The sequence below is a fragment of the Cetorhinus maximus genome, chromosome 12 (assembly GCF_964194155.1).
Source record: "Cetorhinus maximus chromosome 12, sCetMax3.hap1.1, whole genome shotgun sequence".
Classification (NCBI taxonomy): Eukaryota; Metazoa; Chordata; class Chondrichthyes; order Lamniformes; family Cetorhinidae; genus Cetorhinus; species Cetorhinus maximus.
The window spans coordinates 43,827,165-43,839,599 of record NC_135890.1 but is presented as its reverse complement, the minus strand read 5'-3'; the positions used below and the strand labels follow the sequence as shown (position 1 = coordinate 43,839,599).

The 12,435-nt window shown below is 42.9% G+C and overlaps 1 protein-coding gene across 4 annotated transcripts in view; it reads left to right on the top strand.

The window, feature by feature from the left end:
• The window catches only part of lrrk2 (leucine-rich repeat kinase 2), a 210,058-nt gene that overhangs the window by 177,609 nt on the left and 20,014 nt on the right, over window positions 1-12,435 (top strand). For all 4 annotated transcript variants that reach the window (XM_078553512.1, XM_078553511.1, XM_078553513.1 and 1 more), the window contains 2 exons: window positions 905-1,005; window positions 11,524-11,718. In XM_078553512.1, the coding sequence (XP_078409638.1) occupies window positions 905-1,005; window positions 11,524-11,718 (296 nt within the window). The remainder of the gene's footprint in view (window positions 1-904; window positions 1,006-11,523; window positions 11,719-12,435) is intronic.

The window sequence follows — 12,435 nt, the reverse complement described above, 5'->3', positions numbered from 1 at the left end:
TTTCCTCTTCATGCCAGTGATTTCTGCAGGAAATGTTGGCTAATTCACACTAGATATTTTCAAGACGAGCAGGAATATTGCCCAGCAACGTGACATGACATATCACAGAGACCATTTTGCCTTCCTCTAGATTGAAACTGTTGTATAGAGTTGTCTGGTGATTTAAGGTTTTTTTTTTCATGGTAGCGGCGTGGGATACCCCAAGTTGGTGTCTCGTGCACCAGTTGCAAGGCAAAAATTAAACGGTTCAAAATATCTGCTGCAAATGGTCTTTCTGTTACCTGGTTTCGTGAGACATTTGAGAGTTAGGGGAAGTTAGTTGCAACTGATGCAGTCTGAAAATATCATTAAACTCATTCCTAATCAAACTCAAATGGCTGGTAGCCTAAGGAGTCAAAAAAATTTTGACGAGTAAGACTGCCTTGATACACAGAAGATTATTTTCACTTTATCAAGTCAATTATTGAGAACAAATTATTATCTATGATGAAGCTATAGCCTTTTATTTGATAAGGCAGAAGTTTCTAGAATTGAGGGAGGCAAGGAGAAGTTACATATAAAACCCAAATATCAAAAGGGCCTTGGCTCTGCAAAATCAAGACATACATCAAACTGTTCCTTATTCCCAGTGAAGATCTTCAGACACCTAAAAGCTACCCAGGTTCCAAACAAAATGTCATCAGTCGGAAACATTAATTTCAGTTCTCTCTCCACAGTTGCTGTCTGTCCTGCTGATTATTTCTAGCATCTTCTATTATTTTTAATTTCAAGCATCTGCAGTATTTTGCTTGAATATTCTTTATGGCCTTTGTAAGAGAGGACATCTCTTGGCCATCACTTACCTGAGTATGAAATTAAATATGATTGAATGCTTATTTCTTAATTATTGTTTTAACATTTTTAGATCCGGTCAAAGAACTTAACTGTTCTCCATGGCCTGGTGTCCAGACTTTAATTGATGATTGTCTGAAACAAAACCCCGAGGATAGGCCTACAGCTTCTCAGGTAAGAACATACAAAGGTTGAAAACTAAATTTTAAACACAAGCACCAAAATAATCGATCCAATAATTATATTTATCTTTCAGCAAATGGAGATTGGATGAAATTTTGTCCAGTACTGAAACATTTGTGTAGTATGCAGTTTAATGCTTAGAAAATTGATTCAGTAGTGCCTACTCTTGAGGATATTAGCTGTAAAATGCAATTCACTGCTGGCAGCGCTTGTGAAGGAGGCAGTTTTGTGCTTGAGCATGTTCTTGTGTTCACATGTAGGGCATAATATTGCCGCCAGGCGTGTGTCCCGATGTTATCGCACGTCATTTTGATATTTCGTTTGGCGGGCACGTGCCGCAGGCGGCTGCACGCCTGCCAAACTGTCAACGGTCTATTAAGGCCATTAAGAAAGTAATTAAAGTTGTTAGGAATGCTGCCCAATCGGCCTTCGCGTTTTTCAGGAAACCTCATCCATGGGCAGGATGAGGTTTCATGAAGATTTTATAATTAAATAAATTTTCCAAACTTCACAAACATGTCCCAGCTTGAGCGGACATGTTTAATTAAATGTTTACTTTATTTATTAAAAACTTTTATAATCCATTCAATATTTCTGAGGCATCTCCGCACGCAGGCCCCGATTCTCCCTCCTCCCCCCACCTGCATAGGTGGCGCTGAGCGCTACCAGCCCCACGTTATGCTGGGTGGGCCTTAATTGGCCCGCCCATGTAAAATGGTGGCACGCAGCCGATCGCGGGCGGTGATCGGCTTCTTGCCCAGCCCACTCACCGTAGGAAACCCCATAAAAACCAATTCTTGGCCACATCAGCAGATGGCAGGGAAACATGTATAATTACACATGGACTCTGCATAGAGTAAGTTCAATTTGCCAAATGGACTTTGCTCACTCAGGATATTATGTTCTTAAATCATGCAATTGATCAGTGATGCAAGTGGGGCCAGTCGGGAGGAATTGAAGGAACTAATCTGGCTAGGAAACAGTAAAGCACACAATGTTAGTCCCTGTAAGGAGAAACTATCACATTTTCACAGTCGCTGCTGCCAAAACCACATGTTGTTCAACTCATCTAGATTTGGAATTAACACATTTTTCTTGTTGGCTTCCAGCGCTCTTTAGCTTTTCCACTTTTTCCCCTTTCTTCCTGCATGGTTTTGACCAGATTCTTTTGTGATTTTTCTTCTCTTTTCTCTCATCTTTTTCAAGTTTAGCATTGTGAATCCACTGTGTAATTATATTGAAATAAACATGTATTCTAATGTTTGAAAGTGAAATAACAGCCCAAATGGCTTCTAGCATTCTATTAATACAAATTAACCATTTATGAAGTCGTTTACATGGTTACTTGTGGAGATCCAGCTGTGGGTAGATAGAACTTCCTGTTATAATTCAGGCTGCCCCCCCCAATATTTCTCATTCTCAACGCAAGGTAGCGTGCATTGACAAAATCACTTTCCCTATGACATAAAAATTAATGTTACGGATTTCATACATGAATTGTAAATGCTACTGGATAATACTTAGAATTACACCATGTCTCATGCCACTTTAGAAAACTAGTAATATCAGCCGCACCTGGCATTTTGCATAGCTAGCTAAACTATTAAACAGGTCAGTTCACAAATAAAATTATTTACAGAAGCAGTAGGTGACTAGCAAAAAAAAGAGAATGTGTTGTTTTATTTATTTGTTCATGGGATCTGGGCGTTGCTGATTAGGCCAGCAATTATTGCCCATCCCTAATTACCCTTAAGGAAGTGGTGGAGAGCTGCCTTTTAGAGAGCTGCCTTTTAAACAGCTGCAGTCCATGTTATTGTAGGAACACTCACAGTGCTGTTAGGAAACGAGTTCCAGAATTTTGATCCAGTACAGTGAAGGAACGGTGATATAATTCCAAGTCAGGATGGTGTGTGACTTGAAGGGTCACTTGCAGGTGGTGGTGTTCCCATGCACCTGCTGCCCTTGTCCTTCTAGGTGGTAGAGCTTGTGGGTTTGGAAGGTGCTGTCGAAGGAGCCTTGGTGAGTTGCTGCAGTGCACCTTGTTGATGGCATACATTGCTGCCACTGTGTGCCAGTTGTGCAGGGAGTGAATGTTGAAGGTGGTGGTTGGGGTGTTTATCAAGTGGGCTGCTTTGTCCTGGATGGTGTTAAGTTTCTTGAGTATTGTTGCAGCTGCACTTGCTCCAGGCAAGTGGAAAATATTCTATGGCACTCCTGCCTTCTGCCTTGTTAATGGTGGACAGGCTTTGGGGAGTCAAGAAGTGATTTCTCATCACAGAATTCCCAGCCTTTGACTTGCTCTTGTAGCCACAGTATTTATATGGCTGGTTCAATTTCTGCTTAGTGGTAACCCCAGGATGTTGATAGTGGAGGATCCAGTGAAGGTAGTACCATTTGAATGTTAAGGGGAATGATTGGATTCTCTCTTGTTGGAGATGGTCATTGCCTGGCATTAGTCTGGCGCCAATGTTACTTGCCACTTATCAGCCCAAGCCTGAATATTATCCAGGTCTTGTTGTATATGTACACAGACTGCTTCAGTATCTGAAGAGTCATGAATTGCGCTGAACATTGCGGAAGGTAATTGATGAAAAAGCTGAAGTTGGTTGTGCCGAGGACACTACCCTGAGGAGCTGCTGCAGCGATGTCCCAGGGTTGAGATGATTGACCTCTAGCAATCACAACCACCTTCCTTTGGAACCATTGGAGCGTTTTCCCCTGATTCCCATTGACTCCCATTGGTTCACAGGACACTAATTAAAGACCCTTTGTATTCTTCTTACAGAACTTGAAGTGAAATATTTTTCAGAACAAAACTAGCGTTCAGATCTCAGCAAAAACAAAATACAGTATTTGTATGGATTATACAAGCGGATTTATGGAGCCTAATTTTTCCCATTGAACAGTACAGAATAAATCAAACTACAAATATGTGAAATGTCCTGTTTCTTTTAATATTCATAATCCCTTTCAAGAACAGCTTTTGAAGGCCTGCCTGTCAGATAAAGGTGATCAGATGGGAACAATCTTGACAACCTATAGACACAAGCATGCAGAGGACTACAAATACACATCTGCTATGTTTGGGCATTTTGACCCAACTACATCCAGAGTAGACATTAAGGCACATTTAATTTACATCTGGTTCAAAGTACCTTTAACCAAATTTATCTGTAAGCAAGCACGCTGGCTTTTAATGAAAGTGGATCTGGGTTTTGTATGTTGGGTTTTTTTTTAAAATAATTAATTGAGAAAGAAGGAAAGCATTGAAAATTTTAAAAGAGCAGGAGGATTGCTCTCATGATTGGTAAGGCCAGCATTGACTGAATTTTCCTGAGGTCTGTGATATGCTAGGTGACAGAGCAAAAGATCATTAGATTTCGGGCGGATGAGTAGAAACTTGACTTTTAAATTTGTGTGTTACAGATAGAACGGGGGGTTAATTTAAACAGCACTAATTTTGCCTCTTCCCACCCATCCGTAAACAGAAAGGTGTCTTCCCCCTTTGTAAGCAGTGTCATATTTCCCAACCCTTTTGTTTTTGTGTGATCCAATTTCTATTAATAACCCCACAGCAAACTCGAGATAGGGTGAGCTCAAAGGGTTAGTTTATTTGCACACACTGAAATCGCAGGAGGAGGGTCGCAACGTTGCTTCCTTTGCATTCATACAGTAAAAGAAGGATAGAGACAAGAACGATTTACAATGCAGAGACCACAGAGAAAAGAGATAATGTTTCACGTGGGTTCCAGAGTCCAGAATCAATGTCCAGTGAGGTATTCCTTTACAGAGGCCGGTGAGCTGAAAACCAATGCTAGTTAATTCGCTTTGGCGGTGTTGACTTCACAAGATGAGAGGCATGCAGAGATGAATTAGCCTAGTAGGCAATGGTACCGAATTTACAGCAGAAGCAGCGTAGGTGGGGCCAGGTGTCCAACCTGGGCCAGAGCTCCATGTCTGTGACGCTAGTTAGATGGTAAAGTGGCAGACTGAGACTGTGCAGTACAGTAAGGCAATATTACTGGTTCCACAAACCAGAGGCCCATGTCACATGACTCCCACTGCTTCATATTGTCTTTGACACGTGGTATGTATTTCCTGTCTGGGTTTCCAAGATTGTTAAATGGTGCAACCATTATGAATTGAAAGGAAGGTTGCGGGGCCCTTTGTCTTGGTGGATGAGCAAGCTCCGTTTGGCCAGCCTGTGTTATAAAGTGCAGATGGTCTTTGTATAGATCTCTTTGAATTTGGTTCATGGTGCAGCCCACAGCGGGGTCATTAGTGGCTCTTCAGGGATAGAGAGGTGTGAGTTTCTTTGATGCTGCCAAGTAGCTCCTTTTGTTTGGGGTCACAGACAGACATAAATTGAGCCATTTTAGGGCTTTGCTCAGTTTGAAATTTTTAGAGATACCGATGAGTATATCTCTATATATTTTATATTTTAAAGTCATTTGGCAGTACAGAGCTTGAGTATTGCTGGAAAAAGGAACATTATTTTGTCGAAGCTTTTCACCTTGCACTCATCAGGACAATTCGCAAGAAAATACCAATGTCAGGGAAAACACATTTGTACTGCATGAGAAGAGAGTGCTGATTGGTTAGTAAGTGGCTTCTGATTGAGAGAGGGGAATGCACCAGTTGATGGTTACTGACAGTTAACTGCCAAGCATTGTTTGAAATTTAAACCAGGCAGCTTGACTCTGATTGGTTAAGACATTGCCCTGGGGAATGAACCAGTGAATAGCACTTCTTTTGTTGAGCTCAAACAGGCACAATGTGTGTACATGTTCTTTCTGTCTGCAAAGAACATGTATTAATATATGTAGCTTCCAATGTGCAACACTGCGAGCCTGACTAACAATCTTAAATTGGCTGTCAGCGTAATCCTTAGCACACTGAGGATTATTTAGCAAATGTCCAATCGCGGAATCATATGTAATGTTGGACACTGTGTTTTGAGTAATGCAAGCACAGGCTGGTTGAGTGTGGCCCATACCTTGCCCATTGCAAACAGCTGAAAGGACATACTGTTTGATACGATTCGCCAGTCTTTGGGATGTAAGGCCTATATACCTAGCATCACACTGGCACTGAAATTCATACACCACATGACTCATTTGTGCGATAGGCAGAAAGTCTTTTGGGCTTGATGGCAGCGTCCTGTTAGTGGCGAATACCACTAGTGTTGCTACTGCATAGTAGCAGCATGAAACAGCTAGTTTCACCTATTGCTCAAATTTTTGAGATACTTATCCTTCCAGGGTAATCTGAGATGGACAGAACACTTTTCAGGGTCGAAAGTGATGGCCTTGGGCCTGTTCGTGAGTTTGCGCGATATACAGTGTGAAATGATCTGATCAGGATAGCTATTATCCTGCAGAATATTTTTGATGAAAGAGGGTGCATCAATCATGCATGGTGAGCAAATGCCTTGGGCCCCATTCATGAGGTTGCTGATAAGGCCAATTTTATAGCATATGGAACTGTAAGAGTCTCAACGTGTGTATTGACCAGTGAAGGTATGCTTGCAGTAGACTGTGGCTGAGAACCGCCTGGCAGATTTCTCAACTAGTACATCAAAGAAAGGGAGTTCATTTGAATGCTCCATTTCAAAGATGAATTTGAGCACAGGATGGAGCCCATATAGACATGTCAGGAAATTATTACATGCAGCTGTGGTTTTAAACATAGCAAACGTATCACCCACATATTGGGAATATGCAAGGGGTAGGAAGTTGGGTGTCATTCCACCGAAGACACATTTCTCATGGAACCCAATGAAGATGTTTGCGAGAGCTGGGCCTAGAGGGGATCCCATGGCAACACCATCTGTTTGGGCATACATGATGTCTTTAAAGCTGAACTCAACTGCTTGAGTTGCTGAGTTCATAAGCTCAATCAAAAAAATATATACAGGGTGAGGTCTTAGTCCCTCACAGGTGCCTATGGTATTTGTATTTAACAAATTTTTTGATCGAACTAATCAGGTGTGAGTGAATAGACGCACACACCACAATCATAAACACAAAGGTGTCAATCTTATTAGATTTGTTACTAGGGACAGAATTTAATGTCCTCCCTCCCCGGCAAGTTTGGTGGCATTTAAACAAGCGGGAGGGTGGCGGGTGGGAACCCTGCTGCCTGCCTGCCCCTGCCCTGATTAAGTCTGTGGTGGGAAGGCCTATGGATAGCCTTCCCAACCCACTGCTAATTGAGACCTTTAAGTGCGCAATTAATGGTATTCATTCAACAGTGGGTGGGAGACTTGCCTTGCGGGGAGCACGAAAAGCAATACCAATGTTGGGAGTGGGGGGTGGTGCGGGGGGTGGTGATGGGCCCTGACGCAAAGGCATTCTGTGCCTGATCGAGGGAGCTAGCATTGGGAAGGTGGGTGCCTGCAGTGAAACAACTACCCTGCCCTTCCTGTCAACACCCTCTCCATCTCCCTCGTGACTTCCCCCTCCTGCCATCACTCACCTGTGCCTGGGTCCTTCAGCGATGCTGGATCACAGTAGGTGTAGTATTGATAGCAGTCACCGCCTTCCTCGTGGCGCTGCCAAGTAATGAAGAGCAACCGCCGTCTGTTTGGATGGCAGCTCTCAGCAGACGACCACTGTCCCTGCGGCCCATGATCCCAGGGAAGGCCAGCTGCTGCCCAGTTAAGTGCCTGATTGGCACTGAAATCGGCAGGTATATCCGAAAAGAGACAATACGGAGTTCTCGCCAGCATGCCAGCTGGCAGGCGAGACCACTGTTGCCTAAATGCTGCCCTAGGAGTCTTATTTTTATATCATAATTTCTTTAAAGTTTTTGTGTAACCCAACCCAAGGGCAAGAATTTTCCCGTTGGTGAGCGGGGGAGGGGCCCGCTTGCCGACACATAAAATGATGCAGAAAGACATTGGGCGGAACTCCTGACGTCATCCCGCGTCATTTGCATTTTCAAGTCGACTGGGGTGCAGTCGAGTCAACTGTGCCTGCTGACCTGTCAACGGCCTATTGAGGCCATTCAAAAAGCAATTAGTGGACCTGCCCGTCCAACCTTGAGGTTGGCGGGCAGGCCGGGAGCACTGGCAGCCACCTGAAAAAGCATGAAACGTCATCCACAGGCGAGATGAGGTTTCATGGTTGAATTAAAAAATTAAGATTAACTTTTACTTAAAGTTATGTCCATGTCTCAACTCATGATATTGTCACATGAGGGGACATGGATGGTAAATGAAATTTTCGAAAGAATAACTTTTTCCCTTTGGAAACCGATTTCCCTGAGGCAGCACTTAGTCTCAGGGAGATCGGAGCGTTCCTTCACACGCATACACGAAGGAGCGCACTTCTGCATTTGCCATTCTCCCCCAACCCACCCAGTGCTTCCGTGCGGACGTCACGCTGGGCGAGCCTTGATTGGCCTGCCCACGAAGAATGGCGTTGCGCCCCTGATTGGGGGCACCGATCTGAGAGCCGCCCGCTCCTGCACTTCACTCCCCGATGGGGGGAAAATTTTGCCCAAGATGTATGATATTGTGTTGAATTCCATCTTTCCAAAATTTTTGTTTAAAATTGTTGTTAACTATTGCTGATGGACCTTGCAAACATAATTTCTCCTCCTGCCTATCCTAAATCATTATCTTACAAAATAATTTTGTAGAGATGCATTGGTAAAAAGAAAAATAAGCTTACCATTTCTCGATTTTGATGAGAGAGGCTGAGGTCACCAGTCAGTTGTTCCCATTGCCTAAAGCACTACTAATGGCACAGGATAATACTTCATAACTAGACATGAATGATGTAAAGAAAAATTAAAATTTCTTATGAAGATTTTGTTGAATAGACATATTTACATAATTTTGGGTAACAGGATATGCTTATTATCTATTTGTATTCTGCCTTGCATTTTTACTCTAAAGCAGTTCATTCATAGGGCCTTCACAAATCTTTCATGTACAGTATTTTGTTTTTGCAGTGGTGGTTTAAATTTGGATTGATCCCAAATCCAAATCTGTTTCCTGCAATAAATCAGCTGAATTAAGCAGTTCAAATTGTTTTTATTAAGTGGGCCTGGTTTACATTAAAAGCAATTCAGAAAGCTTCATTTAACTCATCTCATTGCTGTTTGGTTAAAAAAAAAACTGCGGGCAACATTGCAACTGAATTCATTTTTTATTTCCCCATATAAGCAGACATTTCTGTTATATCATCCAATAGATCTTAATTTCTATCTGTCCTGCCAACAGTTAATGTTTTCTGTAAATGTCAGCTTGGCAGAACTGAAGCACTGAATCATAAGATCATGAGTTCAAACCACACTCCAGAACCTGACCTGACCTGGCAAAATGGCTGCTTTGTTTGCTTATTTAACAATCACTGGGCTTCAAAAAGCATTTCACTGCATGTGAACTGCTTTGAAATGCTTCACAGAAATGCAGAAAGACGCTACAAATGATTTTCCTCTTTCTTTGCGACCTGCAATTTACACTTGGGACTGAATTTTTTAGCTCCCTTACTGGCAGGGATCTGGTGGGTCGGGATTGCCCCGTACTTTGTGGGAGTTTTAACTCCACATTATATATGGCATCACCAATCAGTTTCCCTGCCTGATTGACAGTACTGGCCTCCAGTCGGGCAATGGGAGTGGGGGAGACTGCGATCCTGAGGAATGGGAGGACGAGTGGACAGAATTAGAGGAATCGTGGGTGAGATTGGAGACTTGGGAGAGATCAGTGCCTGGGAGTGGGTGGGGTGGGGGTGGCGGGGTGGGGAAGGTCAGTAGCCTGGAGTGGGGAGAAGTTGGAGATCTGTGGTAGGATCAGAGGCCTCTGGTTGGGGATTGGAGGCCTCAGGGGAAGGCTTGGGAGGTGGGCGGGGGCCCGACCACAGAGGCTCCTCTTGCCAGCTGGATCCAGGAGGTTGAAGTAAAGGCAGGCACCTCCTGAAGGTAACCAAGACCTCGCTTCAATAATGCTAGCGAAGCAGTTAAAGTTGAAAAGTTATAATTTCTAAAGTTCCAACCCATCCCCTTGAAGCAGATTGATTGCCCGCTTACCTTCTGGTCTTAGTTAAAGTTGGAAATGGGCAGATTGGAGGTGGCTTTGGGTTGGGAAACAGATTTCTTAGACTTTAACCTCCCCCAACTGATCTGAATCCTTCTCTTGGTTTAAAATTTCTCCCATTGGATGGTATCAACTTGCACATAGCTAGATGATTATTACTGGTGTGTTTTATTGAAATGTTAAATTGACATTGCTAGGTTTTGAATTTATATGTTTGTTGGAAAGATTTTGGTAACACTTATTAAAAGTAAATGTTGTTTTATGTTGAGAACTTTACGTTTTAATTCTAAGGGTGAGACGGCATTTTCTATTTGTTGGAGGACACCTTTTGGCCTGTTCATAATACAAAAAGCTTACCAAATTTGGCACAAAATTGAGCCTCTCTAAGAGGTAGTAGCTTACTTTGTCATAAGGGAGCTGCTTTCCTGTGTTTGGGTTTAGGAGAAAGCATAAGAGCAGATTTGACTGACACTCTGCTCATAGTAACTTACTTAGAATTCCAGCCACTACTTTCTCACACAACCTTTGGACTCAGGCTGAGCGAGAACTGTGTAAGGCAGCATGCTCCTGGGCCTTCAGTTGAGGGCTGGAGAGTTGGAGGTAAGGAAGCCACACACCGTTTTTTTACGGTCAGTGGGAGGGGTTCGGTCAATCAGGGAGTGGTGGCCAGGTGGTCTGGGGATATCAGTTGGTTGAGGGTGCTAGGGGTCCTGTGGCCATTGGGGATAGTCAGTCGGGGGCGTTGGGTGATTAGGGGTTGGTCAGTGGGGGGCTGTTGATCAGGGGGTTGGATGGTCAGTGTGGGGGGGTTGTCGGTTGGGCAGGAGCCGGGTGATCGGTGGTGTGGTGTTGGGTGGTGATCAGGGAGGGATTGGGGGTCGGGTGGTCAATAGGGGTGTCAAATGGTCAGGGGGTCCCATGATGGGGGGAGGGTGGGAGGAATGTCTCGGGGGGCAGGGGGTGTGTCAGTACTATCATTACCCAGGAGTTAAAAGTGGTTTTAAATCTTCTAACTTTTTCTGAGTAACTATTATTGTAAGACAGCCGGAACCATCTGAAGTTTGCGATTTAAATCGTACTTTCGGATGGCTCTGATTGCAGGGTAATTGGCCAACAGAAGTTTGACTTCCTGGGCAGTTGCTATGCAATCCTTACCTGGCAACATTGATTGATATATATATATTATGCTGCTGCTTAAGGGAAGGAAATACTGAAGAAAGAGTCTTCACTGCATTGCTATCACTTGGCTCCTGACAGCTGAAACAAGAATAACTTAATGGTTTGTGGTACGACACCTGTTCTTCTACTTGGTTAAAGGAGTGTAAACCTTAAAAGGGACTTGGTGGGGAAACAATATGCAAAAAAAAAAAATTTGAATGTGTTCAATGTAAATGGAGCCAAAAAGAGTAAATAATATTGTCCTCCTTTTGAGTGGTAGTCTCATGTGTCCTTTATTTCTACAGGTATATGACACTCTGAACTCAGTGGAGTTACTTTGTCTGAAGAGAAGGATGATAGTACCCAGTAACCTCACAGCAGATTGCCTGGTAGTTACCAACTCAATTTGCAGAAAACCTAGTGTCTGGATTGGCAGTGGAAAAAGAGACAAGGGGCAACTCTCCTGTTTAGAACTGGATACTGATGGGCAGGCTGTCGTGGTATGTGTAAAGGAGAAGACGTAATATTTCACTAGAAATAAATTGGAACTCCAGTAAGGACCATTAAGCATTGCTTAGTAGGAAAATGGTAGATCTACGAAGAATATTTATTGTCCTAGGTTCTACCTTTTGAATTTCATCATTCCTTTACTTTGCACTTGTTTTATTTTATTTTTATATTGAAGCTTCCTACTTGTGAGTTTGCTGTCTTCCTGTCTGTTCAGCACTTAGAAGGGCAGCATTGTGAGTGGGTGGGCCAGCATATATGCAAGTTGAAATAGCCCTTGCAGTCAGTGATATCTTATTGAAAGCTACAGGTATTGTATTTTGACAATAATATGAAAAGATTAAGTGTAAAAAGCAAGATGGGGGAGTTGGAGGGGAGCTCAGATTGAGCAAGTTCAGCACTTTGTCAATTTTGGGAAATTCTCGTTCTTGTTATTCCTCACATGGATATGAATGGGCAGTCACTAACTAGGGAGCTGACCAATTCTTTTAAAAACTTTGAATATTATCATAATGACCACATGAGACAAATAGTATCTCCTTCAATTCAGTGCAATGAACTTTGTTCTGCTTTTGTGTCTTTTTTGTCTTTTGTAGTTTAAGTAGCTATATTTGGGGTTTATTTTGCATTGGAAAGTCCTTTATAATGAAGAATAGGCATTGTAAGTTCGTTCAATGTTTTAGTTTCCGTTTTTGGCTGATACACTGGCT